Raw genomic sequence first — 24,833 nt, forward strand, 5'->3', positions numbered from 1 at the left:
GTTCAACTCAAGCTCCACACTCAACTACACCCATCCATTCTTCCAAAATGAAACTCGCAGATCTTCAAAATTTGTAAAAACAGGCCTCCAAATGGAGTTTAGAAGCATAATTGCAATTAAAAAAAAAAAGCCTTTGGATCATTACATTCCAAAGAAAAATACAAATAAATTAACGATTAAACAAAAAACACTTTTCATGATAAAACATGCTCTGAGGCTGCATATCGGCTTTGAATTAAATTGTACTCTTTGTTTTTCATGTGCTTCCATCAGTCGGTGAGGCATATTGGACCCCAACGATTAAAATATGATAACAGACTGACAGTTTAGGCGATTTAAGGACAAATGAAAAAGGTCTCCTAATTTTATCAGGTATACATTACACCATCTACCAAGATGAACAGCATTACCAGATAAAATATGTTTATTCGGCAAAGGTAGAAAAAGTAATCATTTAAGCCAACATAGAATCATGTAAACAATAACCCAGAAATATTTAATATGACCTGTCAATCGTTCTTCTGTTGTAAATTCCTTTAGCATTATAAAATACTCTTCAAAGATGTGTTTATTGGCCTACAATATTTAGATATAAACAATTTGTAGGGATTTAAGAACCCAAAAAGACTGAATTCAAAAGGAATCCCTCTGGGTCTGGGCCATTCAACCCAACGTGAAAATCTGTTGAATTGTAGGCTGTAAATTTTGATCTTCCATGGCAACAACTGTGTGGCCTCTTCAGCTTAATATGCTTTCTTCAGTTTGTTATGATCACACTAGTCATACATTACAAGGGAAAAAACAAAAGTTCAATAAAATTCTATCCAACATGAGTTCATCCGTCCAACACTGACTTAAATGAAACATGAAGGGGCAAAATTACTGAGACACTTTCCTTTCAACATCCATAAATGTTGCAACAGGCTACCTGCAGATAAATCTTTCCTAAAGAATTAGTGAGACATTAAAATGGATCAACACATGTATCAAAGACAACCGAGCAATCTAATAACGACCAGGACCAAAAGTTTTAATTGCTAACAAATCAATCTTAAGTATCAAAGCACAAGATAACCAAATTTCAGAGTCAGGAGCTACTGTTGATATGCATCATCTTAAGCAATAATATGTTATTTAGAGAGAATAATACCCAATTCACACCTTGAAATAAAAAAACGCAATCATTATAGAATTTTGTTTCTTAATTCCTCTTTACAATTACATGGTGCAAAATGAAGACACTGTGTAACAGTATAAAGATGGAGAGAAAAAACTGTTAGCAAGACGCCTGATTTTGAAAGTATCTGTTTGATGAAATAAAGATGAAAGCAAAGAGCTGAGTGGAACAGCCTCTGTTAGTAGTTAAGAACTTATTAGTTAAAGTTAGTTGATTTAGCATTGTATATTATTCTTGCTTGAAGATACCCAAATTTTCTTTCTTTCTATTAATCTCTGGATTTTATATCAATATCCATCCAATATCTACTCAATTCTTTAGAATCCAAAATTTAAGGTGGGAAAATTTAGGTCAAGAGGCTTAGCTCATGTTTTATGGTAATGTTAAAGGATATTTGAAAAATGGAAACATAACAATTTGCGGTTATTACCTGTACAGGACACAGAACACAACAATGATCGTTCAGCTTCCCAGAAGAACTCTCTGGGGATCAAGTTGTCCACTGCAATAACTAGAGGGCACAGCTGAAAGCTCTAACCTTCCTTTCCATTCTTCTCCAGGTTTCAAAGTGATAGGCTTTTCAATAGCAGCGGCCTCTACACAAAGCATATGCTTGTACTCATCATCGCCAAAATCAGCCAGGGCCTTTGCTTTCTTATCCCAAGGATTCCACACCACTGCACAGATTAATAATAAATGTTAATTAAAAAAAATATTAGGCAGCCAGTCTCTTAAATGTGAACTTAGAGGTGTCACAACTCAATTTTGATAAAGGGCATATATAATAATCTACTTGGTTCAGAGTTAAGTTTGACAATTTGTGCCCAATGAAGCCATCAATTCATGCTTCTGATTCTTCCCCAGTTCAGTAGTAATGGCTTAAAAAGTCTTTCATGACTAGATTACAACCCAAGCTTAAACGTCCCAAATCAACGCACCCAAATGTATTCAAGTTAAATTTGGAAAATGCAATTGCTAGCTTAAACCTTAGTTTCTCACAAAAGTCACTATCACTATATTGTTACTCAGTATACCTTCCAATCTTACATGAAGATTTTAGACAGAGAAATTAGAATGGATCCATATTTTTACACAATACTAGTAAATTTGACTTTTCACTCTGCCTCATTCCATTCTTGTTCATATACACACATATATGAAGTACAGTTTTAAATTCTTAAATTATAAAATTACAAATATTGGAAGTCCCAATCAGTACACTTATGAGTAATACAAGATTTCTATATAAGGTGACATAATAATACTCACCAGCATCAGGAAGGCCATCTTTACGCACAACAAATGTTCTCTTTTTTTCATGATCAATAATTGCAATCTTTGTGGGAGTGCTAAGATATATCTTGTCAACCTATCATATCAATAAAAGCAAATGCATTAGTTTGTAGTCAACAGAGTCCATGAAACATCAGTCTATTGGAATCGGCTACATGATATGGCTAGAATGAGTCAACTAATACTAGAAACCAGGTACAACAGTATACAAACCAGATCAGGTTCGTGTTTTTCTGTCTTTTGTTCCTTTTTCCAATTTTATTTTTTGTGAAGATATATGTTTCTTACAGAAATAAATGGGTTGGGTTTAGCTAATACCCACCAGATATGGAATGGGTGGCATATCATCAACCAGAACATACTTAGTAATGCCCACCCCTATTACAGAAAAATAAATAAAAGAAAGAAATAACAGGAAATGGGGAGTGGGGAGGGGGAGGGGACCAGAAAATCTTAGGGTAGGGATTGGGATGGAGAAGAAGAAGAAACTAATTGTTTCTGTGAATGAAGAATAATACACTTTTACATCTCTTCATCCTTCCACATGTTCATACATAACACACAGAAAAGTTGTCAAATGGAAAGCATTGTTCAAATAAGTATGAAAGCTCACTTTTGCCATGAATTCAATACTAGCAAAATAATTTAAATTTATAAATAATGAATAACGTCTTTAGGAACTATAAATTGTTCAAATGTTCTATGTAACAAACTGCTGAGTCTATAACTTTTTTTTGTCCATTAAGAAAACTGAGTTTTTAAGTTTCATCTGAAGTGTTCACATAGATTAAAATCAAAGAAATATATTTAATTTATTTCAGATAATTCAATTTAGTGATATAAACCCACATTCTACATTTAACAATATCAGCATCTTGCTTCCTAAAACAAAATAGAAGGGAAAAACTAATCTTACTTCTGATTCAAAAGTTAAAGCATCCCCCTGTTCAGTAAAGCGCTCCTTGTTCTGCAAGTTATCGAGATAATCCAGGGTCTCCAATCCCTCAACCCGAACTTCACTGAATTCATGCAAATAAACAAGTAAGATGTTAATTCATGTATTATAATAATAATAATAATTAAATCAATGTACAGAAAATAAGACAAAAAGCCATAGAAAAAAGGTGATTGAATTAGCATTCGAATTAAAGAAAAATGAAACATAAGTGGATTAATACAACAGAAAATTCTAATTCAACCAAACATAATCAAAGTATCAAACAGAAATATTTCACTACACAAGTCACAGTTTGGTCATGTACATCAGCACCAAAAAGATAACTGGATAACGATAGTATTTGCATGCTGCAAATTTAATTCAGGGAATAACATTAGCTTATTATTCTACATTGTCACACCGACAATGTATCCATCCATACTCTGCACCATCATATACCAAAAGCCATAAATCATTGTAAAAGTTTTGTTCCAAGCCTATTTTCACATTCCAACACATCTAAATCAAACTGCTGACATAGCAAGGAAAAGATTCAGATTTTTGTATGTTTATGCGCATTCATTACATGTGGCAAACCAATTGAGGCCATGGACTCTCAAAATCTAAAATTCCAGAAAAACAATTTACAGTAAAAACTATTTTAATGGTTTCTCCTCTAATTTTATTATGCCTTCCTGTACCCCTTTTAAGCAATTGTGGCAACAGTGTAAATTAATAAATAAAAAACACAAAATCATCACTAAAATGCGATAAAGTGTGAGAGAAACATATTTCAAGCACTAACCTTATATCTGATACAGAGAAATACGTATGATATGCAAAGGTGAACGAAAATGGCTTTCCCTCACTGTTTGTGTTCCTGATCCGAGATGTCAGCATCAGATCTCCTCCAGGTCCCAAAGCTATCCTAAGACGGAATTCAAAACTACAAACAAACAGAAAGGCATATAATAGCAGAAGAAAACATAATATAAGCAATTCAAAGTATGAAATAAAGAGGTCTAAGTTAAACAAGGTAGTAAAAATAAACCTAGACAACATATTGAACAATTTCTATAAATACCTGTGAGGCCAAATCTTCGTGTCTTCTTCAGAGGGCTTAAGAATCAAATCAACAAAGGCTTTGCTCAGAGTATTTGTTGGAAAAGGAGGAGGGTCATCATCAATGGCCCAGAATCGATTTCTAGCAAATCCATGCTGGTCAAGGGTGCCAAGGCCTCCAAACTGAAAACAGAGAGCAAATTTTCTTATCATGTCATCGGGAATGAGATGATAATAACACAGTACAAATTTGATGATATTCAAAAATAGATCGCAGAATGATCAATTACAGGATTTTAATTTTTAATTGATTTCGTAGTTATTTAGGATTTGCAGATTGAGTCTGATCAAGACAGCAGTAAAATCTAGAAGGAAAATGCTTTTTTTAAAAAAATTATTCTTGTCATTTTATTTACAGAAGTGACATTAATAATTTGAGTGCTGATTAATGTACCGCTGCAAATTTCCACCCAGCGTCTACCCGTTACACGTGGTTAACCATGTTTGTAAATATGGGGCATTTTTTGCCTCACAAGTGATTAAATATGTGATTGCATACAATTATCACTAATGGTTAAATATGCCTGCCTTACAAGTGATTAATAGTGTCATCAGGTTATTGAAATGTCTAATTGTAATTAACTTTGTCTCGCAAGTGGTTAAGAGGAAATAAATGCGTATATGATTATCAATCTCTAGTTGTGGCACTAATGAAGGATTAAATATGCTTTACAAGTGGTTAATAGTGTCATGAGGTTATTGAAATGTCACAAGTGGTAATCTTTATAATGGTATTATTTAAAAACATCAGTGCTTAAGTTTTAAGAGAATTATAAACCAGTAACACTTCACCTCTCATCCCTCTTCTTCCTTCTTCACTTTTTAGTTTTTACCTCTTCTAAAATTGCATTATGATGACAAAAACAATCATGAGAAATAAAATTACGTAAGAAGTACATACTTGTGGAAAGCATAGTGGAATCCCACCACGAATTGCCTTTGGAGTCTTAAATATAGCCTGCATAAGGAACAAGTTAATAGTAAACAAGATGGATCACAACCTAAGTCACATAGACATATCAAAATAATTCTGGCTGATCTGATTTACTGCTACTGAAGCAAAGATGAATATAAGGCAGGGTTCAAACATGTTAAATATCAAACTATAATCAGGATAAAAATTCACACATTTCCAAGCCAATTTAGAGACATTAAATCCTTCACAATACAATATGAGTTCGGTATTAACGTTCCATAAAAACAAATCAAGATCTTGAACCACAGAAAGATCCTACAGTTATTATAAGTCAAGCTATTTCTTCGGATCACTCGATGTACAATACAAATACATTCAAAGGAAAATATGACTTTGCAACATGGTTCTAATTTGCGGCTGAGATCACGGTTACTCCACCGTCCTTGACATTGCGGGAAAATGCAATTGATGCAGCTACAATTGCGGAGAGTCAAAAAACCTTGACGTCATCGCAATTGTGGTTCACAGCCGCAATTTAAAACCATGTTTTGCAAACCAATCGAGATCTATAGTACAGAATTAGTATTTTATTTTCTTTATTCTATCACAACACATGCAGAATGGAGAAAAAAAAATACTGAACTTTGAAACTAAAACACAATGGTTTTTAAATATTAAATTATAATCGAGATCTATACTGAACATTATTCAGACATTTTAAATATTAAATTATGATCAGGATAGAAATTCACACATCTTCAAGCCAAATTAGAGACATTAAATCCTCCTTCACAATAAAATATGAGTTCGGTATTAATGTTCCATAAAAACAAATCAAGATATTGAACCACAGAAAGATCCTACAGTTATTACAAGTCAAGCTATTTCTTCAGATCACTCAATGTACAATACAAACACTTTCGAAGGAAAATGCAACTTTGCAACATGGTTCTAAACTGCAGTTGCGTTAACGGTTGTGGTTTCTTCGCCATCCTTGACATTGCGGGAAAATGCGATTGATGCGGCCGCAATTGCGGTAAGTCAAAAAACCTGTATGTTGAGGCTGCAATTACGGTCCACAACCACAATTTAATACCATGCTTTGCAAACCAATTGAGATCTATGGTACAGAATTAGTATTTTATTTTCTTCATTCTATAACAACACAGAATGGAAACAAAAAGTAGTGAACATCGAAACTAAAACACAATGGCGTAACTATCGAAATTAATGAACTAGCAAGGAGAGACGAAAAACGAACACGTTCCAATATTCACACACACCTTATTACTGAGAAAAAGCAATTCCTCGCCGTGATCGTTCTTCCAAGAAGTCACGTGGCCACCGTACAGATACACCTGAACAAGATCACAACGCAAAACATCAGAATCAGTCAAGCCAGCCACAAAACAATTGATTTTTTTTCTTTCACCTTCGTTTTCATGATTTATTCAATTAAAAACCAGTGCAGAAAGCTAGATCGAGCATCCTAAGCTAAACAACCGCAACCACAGTCCACGGAACCTAAACTTCCAGATCCGAATAAACTCACACGAGATCAGCACTCCGTACAATATAACTACAAAATGAGAATCGGCGAATGCGAATCGAGAGGCGAATAGCAACAAATACAAGCAGATCAAGCGAGAAAACGAAGAGCGATGCGTGGAAGAGAGGAATAAGAAGAGATTAACCTCGGTGGAGGAACCACGCGATTCGCGGAGAAGAATCTTCTCGAGGCCATTGACACCCTTGCAGAGCTCGACGGAAGGTGAAGAAGAAGAAGAAGAAGAAGAAGAAGAAGGTGCAGATGTTTTCTCCTTTTCGGTGCTCATGATAATAACGGTAATGATAAGAATCAATACCTAAGAGTAGTGTCTATTGCTGCTTCTTCTTTCTCTCCCTTTCTCGATATATATAAATACTAAGAGTGTTTCGATTTCTTGAGTCTCAACTTCACCGCCACTTCTCTTAGACGAAGCTACTCTGTTTGTTTTCTTTTTCTCGTACACTCCCCCGAGAGATCCTCTCTCTCACTCTCTGTACGTGCAACCGCACCTCTAAAAAAAAACTTTTTTTCCTTTTTCTTTTTTTAATGTAAAGTCAAATTTAATGTAATTATTTTTATCTAACGTAAAAATTATTAAGAGTTTTTTCAATTTAAAATTATTTCTTAACTCTTCGTAATTAGTTTTTCACTTTTTTTTAACATGAAATTAAATATATGAAAATTTATTTAAAACTAATTTTAAACAAAGAATTAATTTTCCAACATTAAACTAAATACGAGCAATGCTGCAAAGTTCAAAATTTTTAACCGGACATTCAGTGGACCCACATAAAAAGTGTCATCTGTCTTTAAAAGTTGACGAAGCATATTATTCAGTGTCAATTTTGAATGCTCCAGAGTATCACTTGGCCAACAATTGTCGGAGGATAAAGTAATTATTCATTTAATTCTTATACTTAATTTTAAGTTTTAGTTTCTATAAGAAAAAACGTAAGTTTTAGTCCTTACGTTTACAAAAAAAAATTAAGTTTTGGTGTCTATCATTAATACAGTTAATAACGTCGTTAACAATACTCATGTTATTGATATAATACACTAACTTGATTTTCATGGGTTACTAATATGACGAATGATGCATATGGCATTCGCATGTCAAACACGTGATGCTTATATGACAAACGGTGTTAATGTCACAACATGGAACTACTAAAAATTAATGATCTAGCTTGTATAGTTAATACTACTTTATAAAATATTACTTTATAAAATAATCTTTATATAAAAAAGTATAATTTCAGTCTCTATGTTATCTTTATCCATAAAAAATTATTTATCATTATATTGTTTTTTAATTATGTCCATCTATGACTCTCATCATCGTAACGAAGAGTTGTGTTGACCTTCTAATATTGGTTGATATAAGCAGTTACAATGTCCCTATTTCTCTATTTAACAACTTTCAAACTTTATTTCTCTGTATGTTTACTTGCAACTTGCCTATACGATAAGACATCTTTTATTACCTTTTCTCTTTTATCTATACCTCCACTTTGACACAAGATTGAATAGGGAGATATGTAATTTTGAAAATCTTAAAATGTTGCACACTTCTAAAAAATTTCCAGAAATATGCAAACTTTTAAAAATTATCATACTTCTAAAATTTAATTTCTAGAATGTTGCATCTTACCATATATATTTTTCTCCACAAATATCACCTTAGGACGCAATCATGTGTATGATATGATTGGTTATTAAATATGGATATCTTTCTTAGTTTAAATTTAAATCTTAATTTGTCACATCGTGAGAAACTATCCCCTCATGCTAGACCTCTTAATCAATTGGCATTTAACCATGTATATAAAGTGTTGCTGGAATAAAATCCACCATAAAAGCAACGGGTGTACTTATAAAAAGGGTGTGCAAAAAGCAATGGCCTTAAACAAATTTGACCATCGCTTTCTCATCATCCATTTTTATTATTTACACTCCTCTCTTCCCCCACCACATTTGTTTATCAATTTGTTCTAATAATATCCTTATACACAAGTTTGGTTTCATCACTACACAAATTAGATTTCAAAAATATGAAAATGTAAATGACTTCTAGACATTAGATTAGAAAAATATGTAAGAACAATTGTGTAAAATAATTTCTAAAAGTGTTCTTACATGCTTTTGAAAATTAAGTTTAAAAAATTATTTTCAATTAATACTTTCATAATCTAATTTCCGGTTTTGGCCTTGCATTGGTCAGAGTAAAACTATACTGATAAAAGTTTCATATTCAAGTCTTGGAGATGAAAAAAAAATAATTAAAAAAAAGATTTTGTTAAAGATGGCTCAACCAACATTAGCATTTCTCAACTAATATAATTCACGCCTATAATATTGTAACCAAAATAATCTAATTTCTGCAGGTCGCATCTTCAATGTTATGAAACTCAATTAACAAACTATTTGGTATGATGAAAGAGAAAAGTAAAGAAGTATTACTCTCCATCTTCGTCTCCACATAAGATGCATCTTGCTCTCCTAACCCTCTGCCACTCATCTCTCACTTGCTTCTCTCTGGCGAACCTTTCTTGCCGAAGCTTCGACCCTCTGCCAATCATTTTGTGCTCTCTTTCGAAAAATCCAAGTTGTCGACGATGAGTAACCAAACCGCTTACGAAGAAATTCGAATGTCATTGACAAACCAAACCGTTTGCCAAAGATTACCGTCGGAGATCACAACGGAGAAGGAGTCAACAGCATTTCATCGTCTTTTCTTGTTGAAATCGACAGTCATTTTTTCCTTTTAAAATATTTTCCTTTTATTATTATTATTATTATTATTATTATTATTATTATTATTATTATTATTATTATTATTATTATTATTATTATTATTATTCGATAATATTTTTTTACCTACTAAATAACTTTAAGAGTGTGTTTGATTCACTAAAAAATAAGGAACTGGATAGCATAAAAATATTTGTCTAACGTTTAATGTAAAAAAAATGACTAAGGGATAGTAAAAAATAAAGAATGATAAATGAGACAAATACCCAAAAACTAGTAACTCATTAAATCCTGGTATAATTTTTTGTTTGGTGTCTAACTAAAGTAAAAATGCAATATTATCACTATTTTTTGACTTTTTATTATTTCACGCATTTTTTCTTTCTTTCTTCTTTCTACTGGTTTGTTTCACTTCACCTCGCTGGTGGGTACCTTGGCTATTAGCAAGAACGGCATGGACTGTTATTATTTTCTTTTTGTTCATTATTTCTTTCTTTTCATTGTTAATTTATTCAAATGTTTCTATCGTCATCTTCCTCTTCTCACTATGTTTTTTTTTTCTTTTGGCCAATTCTGATGATGTCGCGTCACACTGCCATGTTGCCACTGCCATTGCCATGACCCTGTGACGGCCTTGTCATCGAGATGTTGCTAATGCACTTAGGATTTTACAACTCATTCTTTTACTTGCAAGTTGGACTAGGTCCCTCTAACTCGTTTCTAACCCTAGTCCAAAAAAAATAAAAAAATAATTGAAATGGGTTGTTCTATATCTTAAAAAGTTTATGTGAAACAATAAAATAATTTAAAAATTTTCAAAATCTTATTCGGTATCTTTTCTTAGTGCAAACCAAACATTACAAGTACAAATGATATTGTAATAAAATTTATATTATTTTGTCTAGTAGATAATCACATCAAACAAGATATAATACAAAATTATCTTGTGACTCAACTATTTGTCTAATATTGTTCTATCAACACACCCTAATTCAAATATTTCTCTTCTATTCCATTTTATTTTTCTTCACCCAAACATTTATTTATTTCCACTTTATTTCTCACATTTTTCTCCTCTTTTCTTTCACTTGTTCACTTTCATTCCCTCCCTCTCCTTCCTCATAACCCAACATATTGTAATTTTGAATCCAAAGTGCTGGAAATCGATACAAGTTTGAATGGTCTGGATGTGCATTACAATTAACACAGGCTGTTCCGGAACTTTGAAATGTCAGTCTTTAGAAAATGGAAATGACTTCTAGAGTTTAATTCTGACAGTCATCCTCATTTTCTTATTTCTGGAATAAAATCAAACTGGAATAAAAATAAAAATTAAACTATTAATTTGGGGAAGGGCGGAAAGTTGGAAGTCTTTGAAACAATAGCAAAATGGAAGGTGGAAAATACATGTTCCAACAAATATTTGGTTAAGTTCTAATCCCGGTTTTATCCAGATGTACTTTTCTTTCTCTTTGAGCTTAGATTTCTTGACTGAATTTGAGCTTTAGATTATATGCAGGAAATAACAGTTTCACTAATGGTAAGGTATTTAGATATTATTTACATGAGATTATACATTCAAGTCTCAATGCTACTATTAAACCAAATAATGATAAAAAAAAATACCTCGTCGATGTTACTAACTTGATACATATCAATATTATTCATCTAGGGGAAACTTAGCTCGAAAGTGCAATTGACAACATAGAATCACACTTATTTCCAAAACAAATTACGAGTTGACTGATTGTTACACTCACTGTACACACTTTATCCTCAATATCAATACAACCTAAGTAGACCGCATTTGCAACCCAAATTGCTTTACCAAAACAATTTTAAATTAAAAAAATAAAATGAAGACTAACATGAGTCCCCAAAATATAAAAATAAAAAATTAAAAGCAAGCTCACAAACAAACTCTGCCCTATAAATAAAATTAATGCCACGCAGTTAACTCATCAAAGAAATAACCCTAAACATTCAAACCATTGTAAAGAGACGGGTAGAGGTGGAAAATCTCTAGTTTCTCTTCAGGAAAAGTTTCTTGGGAGCAGATGCAGCTATGCTAAAAAAAACACTGATGCTGTCCCTTTTACTTCCACATGTTTAGTTCCTCACTGCAAAACAGAGAAGCTCCCTTGAGTCTAAGACACACTACAAGTAGACATAAAAATGTCAATGAAAGAATAACTAAAATTTTATGATCAAAATTTCTTCTACCTGCAACCTAAACTGCAGGGAGCTGACAGAAGGCTAAGAAAACTTTCAAGAATCAGAATAACTGAACAGCCATTTTGAGTTTGTTTTGTTTCCATTTGGGCAACTTGTAAAAGGCATCCTTGGACATCGCAAATTTCTCTTTGAACTCCGCAGATGATAGATAAGTCTGTATACATCAAAGCGCAAACAAATTAAAACTAAAATGAAATAAAGTTTAATTATAAGTTGCAATTACCAAAGAATGGGAGAAAACAACAAAAAAGACAAAAAGCAAGTAGAGAAGAGATGTTATAGCTAGATTATCCATTATACCTCTCGCTTAGTCACATCAATATTTGGTACAGGATCTGTGGATGTTATTTTAAGGCGTTCATATGGGTGAATCACAAGACCTTCCTCATCTTCAATTTCATCCTCTTTCACATCTTCCTGTATGGTAAGAGATTCCACTCTGGTGCTCACAGAATTCTCCTTGTCATTTTTCTCAGGGTTTGATTTGGGCATTACTGGACTCACTTCACATTGTAACAACCCAGAAAACAAAAAGCATATTAAGTAAATTATAATACTTAAAAGCATTACTCAAAGGAGGAAAGGAAGGAAGACATTTAAGTATCTCATCTAATTGTTTACCTTTAATTGACTTTGGTATCATAGTTTCTCGTGCTGAAGGTGGCTGTTCAAAAGAAGAACTAAGTGCAGCTATGGCTGCAGATTTTGGCGCCAGTATTGCAGAATCTGGTGTCACAGATTTTGGATACAGCTTTCTAATTACTGGAGGCGGGGTTGAAAGGTTCCTAGCATTAGGGTTCTCAAAATTAGCTGCTAGGGCATTAAAGGCTGGAGACCGGCCCCTCACTCGAACACGATCAGGACTGACAGACATGCTGCGGGAGGAACGCTGGGAGGATTTATCTGGCACACTACTCGACCTTCCCCCATAAGATACTGGTGTTCTCCGTTTGGGTTTCTGATAATATACCAGGTATTCAACAACCAAACAGAAAAAATGCAAATAGACTTGTGTATTTTTCATTCCAAAGTAGCAACACAGAGCAGATTAAAAGATGAAGTACATCAGAAAGATCTGGGAAGCACCTCAGTTAAAGTCTGAACAAGTACCGGTTACATATATATCATGTAATAATTAGATCTAAAACCCACTCAGGCTTGTATCCATAAACAATACATGTCTTTCATATCAAAACATGGATCTGATATTGATGTCAGACGTTTGATCCACCCAATCAAACCACCTTTCCTCCCCTAAACAGTATATATGGGTACATATACAATTGACTTTATATGCTTACATATCCACTCAATAAACCTGTGTTTTTTATTTACCAAACAATCAATCCGTCAAATTTTACTTTCCAAATAACCTACATTTATTATCTAGCATTAGGAAAGCATGTATACAAGTTTCTAAAAGCTACAAAATAAGATTAGACAATGATTAACTGCAGAAAAGGAACATTTTTTTCCAAAATATAATTTATTTTCTGTTTTTTTTCCTTCAGTGGAGCTAATTAGAACATTTATGCCAGCCTTCCATATTTAATTTATTTATATTATAGGCACTATATATGCAAAAGTCAATCATTAAATTATGTTATATTTTTCCGCACAGCTTAAATTAGTTGCAGTTACTCTGGATCCTTATTTTAAAACGGTATATGTTATTGTACCTACAATAATTTACATTAAAAGGGGGGGTTAAGAAAAATCATTTAAAGGTGAAGCAGAATTTCATTCACTGTATTTCTAACAAGAAAAGAATATTGAGAACTTGACTTTTGAGTTTGAATAAATATTTATAGGCAAGAAAAGAAACATTTTATTAGTGATTCTATAGGAGTATACTTACTCGGTGTAACTCTTTCTTTTCTTTTAGTCATGCTGTTAGGCAGTTATGTTACTCTGTTAGTCTAACTATAGTTGGTTAACATTAGTTAGGCAGTTACGGTTATGTTAGTTGATAGTTAGTTAGGACAGCTGTTTGGCGGTTGTCACTAACTAACTTAAGTTAGTTGACAGTTACAGTTATGTAACTGCTATATAAACTGTATTGTACTCAGTTTCTGTTTGGGTTGAATAATATCTCACTTCACCTCAATTCTGTTGGTGATATTCTCTCTCTCTCTCTCTTAGATTTCAATAGATTCTAAGATGGGAGGGGAATAAATGTCTTACATCCAAAACTGGAGCACCCCCACTTTTCACAATTGTCAGCTTCCTTTGAAATGAGTTTCCCAGCATCTGCAAAGTAAAAAAGGAATTGCCAATAGTCAGGATTTTAAAACCAGAAGTCATATCACGATGTCATTACATTGAGAACTTACTGAAGATTTTGCAGAATCCCATTTAAAGAAGCGTGTGAAGAAAGGTGGCTCACTCCCTTCCATGACAACATATACTGGAGCTACATGAGATAACTTTTCTAGAAGAAAATCATGCTCAAGAAATTTCTGTTCAATTCAAAAGAAGTCAATAAATCCACACCAGACTTTAGAAACTCTTAACATGATAAATCCATATGATGTAAAAGACAAGAGAATGCTTAAACAGAAGTCTTATGATTTTTATGATTTTCTAATGATACAGGGATGTTATAGGACTTAAAATAAATATTAAAATAACTGACAATGCATAACAAAGTCTTCAAAATGGTAGCCACTAAATTATACTGGCATGTTCATGGCTTCCAGCAAAACCAATCATACCTCACCAATTGTTAGAGCCTGCATTCTACTCTTGGAGTCAACCTGCTGGCCAACCCAGACAAAGATTTCCGAGTGACAATCCAAGATGAAAATATCTTCTGTCATCAAATCATCCTGGGAGAAGTTGTATACCTCTGTCACCTGAAAATATTGCTTCAGATTAATGCTTTGCAGCAGATATGAATCCAAATGATTTAACTTCATAAGCAGCATAGCACACTGGAGTAAATTAACCCTAAAGATTTCATAAATGTGCTTCTAGAATAAGCTAAGGTATCAAAAAAAGTATCCATAGCACATTGACCACACTTCGTTCTCATTATTCACCTGAAGTACGACATTATGAATGCCAGTCAAGGCCGGAAATGCATAGGAGCTATTGACGGAAGGAGAAATTCTAACAGAATGGACACATGATAGATGAGGATAGGAGACAAGGATGCTCGAATCATGGACAAGCTTGAATATGATTATATGAGGGAAGAAGATGTTGAGAATGAGAGGTGACCAGGAAGATAGCTAAGGGAATTGGGGTGGCATACAGACTTAGGCCTTGGGAAAGAGATAGTTCAGTGCTTCACCAATATCTGTTGGTTTTTTTTCCTCATACTTGTCTTTACATTTTCTTCTATTTTTACTATAGTAATAGAAGCAGTGCTCCTAGTTTTTCATACTGATACATTATTATTATCAGTAAATGTCACTTTTTTCCCTCAGATTTTGTCTACAGTACAACTGAAATTGGATTATGTGTCTTTCAAAATTGTATTTCATCCTTGTTTGGTAGTTTTTCATTGGCCATCACCATCATTGTTGAGAACTGGGATTTATCACTTACATTTTCTGACAGTGTCAAGTTGATCAAACTAGCATCTATTTCAATACTAATCACATGTCACTTGGGCTTAATGAATTGCATCAGTAAGCTTTTATTTACATGATAAGTGACTTGACAGGCTATAAATAATATATTTTTGGAGGCAAAGAATGAAGGACTACTTTAATGCATCTTCATACACCATTGGATTTCCATAAATTCCAAAATCATGTATGCAGCGACTAGAGCTTTAGATCAGTGGGTAAACTCACCTTTAAATTTCCTGCATGTTGCTCAGTCAGGCGGTGGAAGAAAACCACCATAAGCAAGTCAGCTGTTTGCCTTCAAAAGGTGGAGGGGGAACAAAAACCATTTTAGCAAGCAAAAAATTATCCCTTACCTTTCGAGAAATGACAAGAGAATAGGTGAGGATCACTTTCAGGCTCTCTAAGAATCTTTTGACTGGGATATTCTGATTTTCCTCCTAAAAAATCCCAAAACTGTTCAGATTCAGAACCTTCCCTTTGTGGTTTGGATTGTAAATTTGGCTGCAGAAAATTGGCAGCATATGAGAAGCAGATAAACAAAGATAACAATTTAAGGGTAAAGGTAAATTACACTCTCCTCCCTTACAAGATGATAAAATTACAATGTCCTACTCTCTAATTTAAAAATTATACTATCCTTCCTTAAGAGATGGAATGTGCTATCTTGTAGTCTATTTTAAGGTAAACGAATCCTATAATCATGGTGAGAATCTACGAACAAGCCTCCTAGGGAGATATTTCCTCTATGCAACTTTTAATGTCACTGGCATCTAATTTTGAACATCCTATTATTGGTTTAGGATCTTTAGAATACGAAATGAAATTTTAAACACTTCTACTATAGCTTCAAAACTACACCTAAAATCTGCATTTCATCTTTTAAAGTCTTGTAGTTGAAAGAATCCAAAAGTAACTGCCAATGATGTTGAGAATCACAGAGATAAAAATTGTCCTTAAAAAGCTCTTTTACATCAAAATAGATTGAAGCATGATGCATAACAAGGTAGGGGAAAGTAATTTACTTATCTAATAATAATCTCTTTTAAAAATTTGAAAGTTTAGAAACTTGAATTTTGCATAAAATGTATAGACTAATATAATATTTTTTTAATATCAGTATAATTTCCTGGCTGAAAAATAGGGATCAGGTAAATGCCACTAGTTAACATCAAACCTAAAACCTCTCTCTGACAACAGAAGCAATCCTACTGCCACTGGGCTATAGCCAAAATGGCAATATTTAATCATAAAGCATATAAAGTTTCACCTTAGTAGCTGCTTGTCTAACACAACTACACAATTTGACCAAATAACATGCTAACTTTCTGGTGTTGGTTTAGAGGCATCACGATTTTCTCAATAATAATATCTTATGTACATATCAGACCTTTATCAAATCCAGCATCCTCTCAACAAGTTCCTGGTTTTCTGCACTTGTAGAGTTTCCAGACCAAGTAAAGACAGCAGGCCCATTATGAAGTATGTAACAATAAGAGGAATTCAAGGAAGATGCAACCTGGTTGACATAAGAATATGAAAAAGAAAACATCAATAACAATAAAATTTGTACATTGTGTGTTGTTGCCCAATACAAAATGAGCATATAGGCATATACAAAGAGAAATCAGGGCATACGGGTTCAACTTGTATGGCTTGCATATTGTCTGGTCCAGAGCCCTGGATGCGGAATAATGCAACACCATTCTCATTGTATGTATCATCAGGAATTTCCTTTTGTGCAATGTAAGTCTTATATCCTTCACTAAGCCCACCCTAACAATTAAAGAATAAAGAGTTAAATCGCCAGTACTTAACACACTCAACAAGAGTATTATATTTAATTCCCACAATATTAGGATCCCACAAACCTTAAAAACAATGAAACTTTGAAGGATAGAATGAAATTGAATTGGTTCGTTGCCTTCATATATACGAGCCTACAATCAATTTGATATGCAAAACATCAGTAAGGAGCGAAATGAGCACAAATAATATCTCAGCGAAGTGAAAAAGACAATTTCCAGAATAATTTACCTGGGAAGCAAGAAACTTCATTGACTCAACCATTTTGCTTGCCAATGAATTAGCTGAAGCTCGTTCTTCCTGTTTTTAACTAAAAGAGCTTGTAAATCATGCAAGCAATAGATTCACAATACTCCCAATGCAAATTTATGGCAACATTGAAATAAATTCAGTTATGCATTTATTTAACATTTTCTAGTCCTAAAACAGTTATTAGTGCTGTAAATAGTATAATGATATATATAAGGCTACAATTGGCAAATATAGGTTAAACTAATCTACAGGTTCCAATACTGTTTTAGAATCTCATTTAGTAGGTCCTGTCAAGGACCAACTCTCATAAAAGCTTAAGCTGTTTACATTTCTAAAAGTCCCTGAATTTTAAAATAATAAATGGCCCCTTCATAATTTCAAAAACTTTTTCAATAGGATCACTGAATCCAATCTGCTGTTAGGTCCCTACAAAGATCCAATTGAAAGAATAAACAATATGGGGACCCAATTATAGTTTTTAAACTATAGGAACCTATTTAAGAATACCCTACACATAAAGGGGCTTGCAGATTAATTTAACTACTAATATATTCTTCAGCTCCCGCCTATATGTGAACACCTTGCCAACAGATTATTTGTTCAGTTTTAAATTAAAATCACATATACGTAGAAGTAGAATCAACTACTAAATATTTTACCTCAACACTATTCTTGCCAATCCATGTTCCTATAAGACAATCTTCTTTATCCTCTCCAGGATATGTATACTGAAAGATGAAGCAATCTCCACTATAAAATTTTGACTGATCAGAAGCTTGAAGAAGAATCTTCTCCTGACCATTCACGCGCCAAACCTGTGCAGTTAGAGTAAAGCTATTATCAACAATAGAAGAAAAAAAACAATGTTAGAGTTGTACCACACCAAATCACAATCTCTCCAGCCTAATAAAGAGAAGTACAAAGGATATCTTTCGAATTCTCCATGAATACTAATTATCAAATGCATACAAAGCTTTACAAAACAACAGCTAACATAAGAACTGCAATCATGCATAAAACCCCAGGGTTGGAAACTAAATTCATGCTGATGTCTAATGTCTCAACTATAACTTTGATGCAAGTTACATGTTTCTCCTGGAAAGTTGAAATCTAATTGTAAGTTGGGAAAATTCTTAGGCACACCAAAGCAAACGAAAAAAATGTAAAAATATTTACATAGCCTTTTCATAATCCTAAACTCATTTTTTACAGAAGACACGTTTTTTACAGAAGATATTAAGCAGTTACTTATTTAGTTCAATATGAATACCATATAGTCAAAGTTTAACATATCGCAAATCTATGATAGAATACAGCTCTAATGTACTAAAAGACTGGGTATTCTACTTCTCATTTGAGATTATAGATGGTAGGAGTTTCAAGGGAAAAAATTCTCTCATTAGAAGAAATCAATTACAGAAGATATAAAACCGATAAGAAACGGATAAAAGTAAAACTAAGAAAAGTTACATCAAGAAACATCAGTTTTGAGAGAAAATTTGTAATTAGCAGAGTACCTGCAAATGTCCTGTGCAATCGATGTGGGGTTGGGGTTCTTCCCTCACTGGATCAGCTTTCAACAACCCCTTTACATTTACTCCTTGACGTTTTAGAAGTGCTACAAAGTACAAAGTTGGAATGATATAATTACAACATTATCAATGATGCTGATAACAAAATTTATTGTTATAAAAATCACTTTAGGTCACAGTAAGTTAATAACAACTGTAAAATTATCTCACTTACCTGCTACCTTGCCACGACCATCTTCAGATACTGTTACATCAGTTATCTGAGGCCAAGAATCAAATTTGGACCTGAACATCACTGTTTCAAATCCTTCTATCACACGAATTATTTGGGGTTTCAGTTGATCAGTGCCGCTGACTAACTCCTGTTTGTAGGTCAACAGCAATTCAACAATTATCAAAACTTATACAAAAACTAAAATTATAGCAAAATGATAAAGGCTACTAATAAAGAAATGTGTTACATCTGCAACTCCACTTGCAATTTTTCTTTCATCAAGAGAGGTATTTCTTCCCATCCAGACAAACACTTCAAACCCACAATCAAGAATATAGCATTTATTTGTGTCTAGTAATTCCCTTTTCAAAGAATCAGTCTCAACAGGTTCTGCCTGACCCTTTTCAAAGCTGCAAAATTAATAACTTCATTAGAACTTATTTTAATATGACAGATGAAATTCATCAATGTATTGTCAAAACTCAATAATTAAATACTATGTCAACAATTCTCAGTATTATCAACTAATACAACTTTAGACTAACGGTTGCAGATTTGCATGTCTTCACATTGAATTAAAATTATAGTTTCACAAATCACAAATGAATAAAAAACAAGGGTAAGTTCTAGTTTCACCCTTCAACTTTGGGCGACATGACTGAACCTCAAAAGCAGAAAAAATTCATGACCTCATAAATTGTATGTGTGCACAACCCCTTTCATCAAGCAAACCATTGAAAACTATAGGAAATCAGGAAATGTCATGTGAGTTACATGTAACACCAATAAAATATGTTTTAACCTCAAACAATACCATGAAAATGAAAACTAACCAGGTTTATACATTTAACTGTTTCAGATTTTCATTTAATCATTATATTACCAGAGGTTAAACCATGTTTTAGTGGGTATCCTCTGCAAGTCACATGCCATTTCAGCTAACTTCTTTATAACAGTTTACTCGAAATTGGGGTTTTACGGTCAGAGTATCAAATCAGGGAAGTTTCATTTGGAGGATAGGGAAGGGGTGTTTCATTTACACCTTTTCAAACTCTTCAGATCTAATCAACATATGGCTAAAAATAAAAAGGTGTAAGCAACAATTAACCTTAAAAACAATAGGGGTAAAGGAAGATTACAAAACATGTAAACATTGATGAACTTCATCCAAATGACATTTAGCTAAAAAAATAATGGAATACACTGGTAGTGCAAACAAAAACAAAAATACTAGAAATAAAACTGAAATAACATATTACCAAAGCAGCTTTGGAGGGCGAGAATCAGTAGGCTTATCATCATCACTGGCTGTTTTTCGTGGAAGAGGAGCAAATCCCCCAAAGAAACCCCAGAATTCCCCAGTTTCAGGATCAGCCATCAACTTTCCATCCTCTACATGGAAGTTTAGGTATAGACATTAAATTCATAAATAATCAGTAATCACCTTCAAATTTTAAAACACCAAAATATATTTGTGCACTTACCAACAGCAGCTACCTCACATTTCCCTTCATGGTAGGTATCCTTAATATACTGTACAACTTCCAAAGCTTTGGCCCTTTCTTGAATAGATGAATTGGAACCATTAAATTGGAAAATTTTCGATTCAGTATCCAGAACAAAAATATCATCATGGTTGAGTGAAGCTCTAGCAAATGGAACCTATTACCAACACAAATGGTTACTCAAAAAGCATAAAATAATGTTTCTATATATGCATGCGACTGATTCAGTGTGTACAATAATGACCTACAAGACTCAAACTTCAATGGCAAAGAAATAATCTCAAACTTGCCTCTTTGACATGTACAACATGTTTCCCTCTGCATACAAACAACCGTGTCTTATGTTTTTCAGCCTCAGGATGTTTGAAACCAGAAGCAACTCCACCTTCTTGTGGGATAATACATGGTTTGAAATAAGACAGAAACTTTTCAGTTTCATGGCCTTGTACTTCACGATACTGAACAGCACGTCCTCCAAGAGCTGCATCCAGCTCAACTGTCTTGATGGCCGCAGCACCGGCTTCATCCTGTTTTCAAGTTACAGTCATTAGGTAACAAGTATACAAAAATTACAACTAATGTTTAACAGAAAAGTGGGGAAACAGAATTTTAGAAAAAAAATCTAAAAATATATAAGAAGAAGAAGTTCACCTGACTGGTGTCTTTACCAAGCCAGTAATGGATGTCATGGCGCAGAGCACCACTTTTTGATGCAGTTGTCTAGAAACAAAGGATCAAAAATAAGATAATATTCATACTAGCGAAAAACTTTGTTTCATATGCAATGCAGTATGCACAAGTAACTTAATGTAAACCTAGCCAATATAAGTTCTATTGAGGAAAATCTTGAGATTTGAATCAAAAACCTCATACAATATCAGCAAGGGAAAACAAAGCTCATGGGAAAGAGGTCAACAGTGTCTTAACTGACTCATGCTCAATATGATTAAGAGAAAATAATATATTTCATAAATACATGCATCAACTTTATTATTTTGAGAATACACGGTGCATCAAAACTGAAAGATGTTTAGAAGCTCCATAATGAATGTTTTCCAAAGAAAAATGAAGACAGAACTTGATCCACATGCCCTTGCATACCAATATTGTGATTTTTGTCATTCTGGGAACAACAATTGCTTTTAATTACGAAGTCATTGCAATGCAATAATAAACAGAAATAGAAACATCCTGAAACAGAATATACCAACATGAGGCTAACATTGTATGAATGAATAATCACTTTCAAAATATGGCTTACCTTTAAGATTACATAGGAGTCTCCAGTGAAAAATTTCCCGTAAGACGACTTTGGGACAGGAACTGGATTAAAATTCTCAATACGCCATATTTCAAGTCCACTATATATGGTTAAGGAAAATAATACACAAGTACTGGACTACTGGGAATAGATCAAACATTAAAGCATCAAATTAAATTAAGCATATGACAGAACCAAATGAAGCAGAAACCTTGAACAAATCTTCTAAATATGAAAATCTGATAATTAGTGAAGAGCAGAATATGTTAACAAGAAGCAGGATACGCCTTTTGTCCAGCTCCCTGGAAAGCTGGATCCAAATCTCTCATGGAAACAGCCATAATATTCTTCTATTAACTAGTTTAAATATTGCAAATAATACCCTGAAAAGAAGCCATAAATGATATAATCAGTGAATAGAAAAGCAAGATCGAGGTGTTAATTTTCTGAAGCAGACATAAAAGTGGGAGAAAAAAGATGCGATGCTTCCCCAAACCATTTCAACAAAGAAATTCTGGCACAGTAATTACTTTATTTAGACAATAGAGAAATTTCTCGGGAGTTGGAATAGATCATACATAAAGTTAGCATCATTAATTTGCAAGGGAAAGGCAATAAAAAAAAAAAGGAAAAACACCAAGCTAGGCAAATTGTAGCTGCTATATATCTTCTTTCATCTACCATTAGGAATTCCAAGTAAATAACGAGCTTATATATTCCTAAATTCATGTTCACGAGTTACGATAGATGTGTCACAAGAAGCAAAGAAGAATAGGAACACATTATTAAGCACGTCATTGTCAGCAACTACATAGTCACTCGTGGTTGTTCACAAACAAGTAAACAAATTGCACTTTCAATAAGCACAAATGCCTTTTCATAGCAGTTTCTTAAAATTGGACAAAAGCATAACAGAAAATTGCATCTTTTGTCACCATGTCCGTTCTGCATACCTACCTAATAGAGCCTAATATTTTGGTAGCCATGAATTGCCACAAGTTTAAGCTGTGTGACACGGACATGAAGAAAACACTCACATCCTCAAATTTGCATCCAACATAGACTTTGCACTGCAATGTGCAAAATTTCACTAATGCGAGAATTGTTGTCATTGGAAGGGAACCCTGTGTCCCTGTCAATTCTACTATTCTAAAAGAATTTCCTAATAATATCAAATTAGAAAGGGAAAAAAAGCACAGAAAAAGAGAAAGAGGTGAAAGGAGCTAATATTCACCATTTAATCTTACATGGATTAAATTTAACAAAAATCAATCTTGATCTCCCGTGTAAGAATGAATGGTCAAGATTAATTCCTCAGACCTCTCTCTCCCCCTGATAAAATATATAAAACCACATAGGATAACTGATCCAAAGCCAAAGCAGCTCCAGAAACAAACGCATCCAATTAAGATTCTTTTTGAAAACAAATGAAAATAAGACCCAAAAATCGCAGAATCCACCACGTAGAAGGCTCGCCCCACCGCATCCGCATGCCACGAAATGCACACACACACACATGACAGATTGACAGGTACAAAATCGCGAAAACGCCACCGTATAAGTTATAACAATAACAAAACAAGCCACAAAGAAACTAACCGTATACCTAGGTAGCAGACATGTATACACGTATACTACATACACACAATAATACGCCACAGTATCACTTGAACTGATCCCGAAAACAAAGCGACGCTAAAAACTCTCAAACTAAACTTCCCTACGATGTCGTTCCATTCCCCAAAATCTCGAACCTCAACATCTTTGGATTTTCTAAATACATAATAATTAAATAAATACAAATTTTAGCATCCGAAAAACAAGAAAAACGCAATGTTCGATTCAATTCAGGTCAATCAAGTTCAACCGCATTTCAGACCAATCGGAAACTAGATCGAAATTCGTGCATAGTAAAAAAAAATCGTCACTGAAGAAACAAAAACAACGAAAACGGATTCATTGATTCAAGGAGCTTCATACCTGGAGAAAGAAGAAGAGGAAGCAGAGACAGCAGCAATCGATTTTTGTCTTTATCGGAGCAAAAATTTAAAGCAGAATAATCGAGAACCAAAACACACAAAAAATAAATAGAAGCACGACCTCGAGCTGAGAAAATCGGAATCGCGAAATTTCAAAAAAAAAAAGCCAATGAATCGGAATGAATAGGAAGCTGCAGATCCAATCAGAGGCACAAAATCGAAGGGTTTTAGGAGCAGAGGAAAAGGAAGGTGGCGGAAAGTGAGAGAAGGAAAGTGGGGACTGAAGAAAGAAGAAGAAGAAGAATTTTAGAGAGAGAAAGAAGAATATTTAGGGGGAAAAGAAAAGAAATACGAAGTTGAAGAAAGAAAAAAAAAAAGTGAAGAATTGAGGTGTGTGTGTGTGTGAGAGAGAGAGAGAGAGAAAGCGAGGGAATGATGAAATGCCAGGCGTGCTTATCACTAACGGCAACAAAACCCCAACCCCACACTACACCACACACATGAACTGTAAAACTGCGTTTTTAATGTTTTTTTTTTCTTTTCAAGCCAGCCAAATTAAATACTAATAATCTTCGTGTTTTCTTAATTATTTTTTTTTGTTCATGTTTCTGACTCGTCTCACAAGAATGGTGAATAATTTACTTTGTGGGGCAGTGATAATGGTGGTGAAAAACCCAAAAAAAAAAAAAAAAGTGATCGTCTTTGTTGCTGTTTCCACAGTCTGGTTCA

General features: G+C 33.6%; 2 protein-coding genes across 3 annotated transcripts; both read right to left on the bottom strand.

Moving 5' to 3' along the window:
* Window positions 1-522: 522 nt before the first annotated feature.
* LOC100807970 (putative glucose-6-phosphate 1-epimerase) lies at window positions 523-7,523 on the bottom strand. Of its 2 annotated transcripts, none has more exons than XM_003546371.5 (9): window positions 7,140-7,523; window positions 6,729-6,803; window positions 5,431-5,487; window positions 4,492-4,652; window positions 4,213-4,353; window positions 3,387-3,489; window positions 2,447-2,546; window positions 1,608-1,854; window positions 523-928 (listed from the first exon to the last, which is right to left on the bottom strand). In XM_003546371.5, the coding sequence occupies exons 1-8, from the start codon at window positions 7,278-7,280 to the stop codon at window positions 1,640-1,642; spliced, it is 993 nt and encodes a 330-aa protein (XP_003546419.1). In that variant the 5' UTR covers window positions 7,281-7,523; the 3' UTR covers window positions 523-928; window positions 1,608-1,639. The 2 variants fall into 2 exon arrangements, with proteins under 2 accessions (XP_003546419.1, XP_040866000.1); XM_041010066.1 differs by having other exon boundaries at window positions 523-940; window positions 7,140-7,487.
* Window positions 7,524-11,441: 3,918 nt separating this feature from the next.
* Window positions 11,442-24,595, bottom strand: LOC100808499 (villin-4). The gene is made up of 24 exons (XM_003546372.4): window positions 24,106-24,595; window positions 22,411-22,508; window positions 22,126-22,225; window positions 21,516-21,584; window positions 21,155-21,391; window positions 20,844-21,021; window positions 20,619-20,751; window positions 19,607-19,769; window positions 19,360-19,507; window positions 19,131-19,231; window positions 18,273-18,428; window positions 17,593-17,661; window positions 17,427-17,495; window positions 17,194-17,331; window positions 16,946-17,074; window positions 15,912-16,059; window positions 15,784-15,794; window positions 14,695-14,835; window positions 14,314-14,439; window positions 14,165-14,230; window positions 12,602-12,938; window positions 12,281-12,483; window positions 11,969-12,134; window positions 11,442-11,865 (listed from the first exon to the last, which is right to left on the bottom strand). Exons 2-23 carry the CDS (start codon window positions 22,464-22,466, stop codon window positions 12,021-12,023), a joined length of 2,892 nt encoding a protein of 963 aa, XP_003546420.1. The 5' UTR covers window positions 22,467-22,508; window positions 24,106-24,595; the 3' UTR covers window positions 11,442-11,865; window positions 11,969-12,020.
* Between the last annotated feature and the right edge of the window lie 238 nt (window positions 24,596-24,833).

The sequence above is a fragment of the Glycine max genome, chromosome 15 (assembly GCF_000004515.6).
Source record: "Glycine max cultivar Williams 82 chromosome 15, Glycine_max_v4.0, whole genome shotgun sequence".
Taxonomy (NCBI): domain Eukaryota; kingdom Viridiplantae; phylum Streptophyta; class Magnoliopsida; order Fabales; family Fabaceae; genus Glycine; species Glycine max.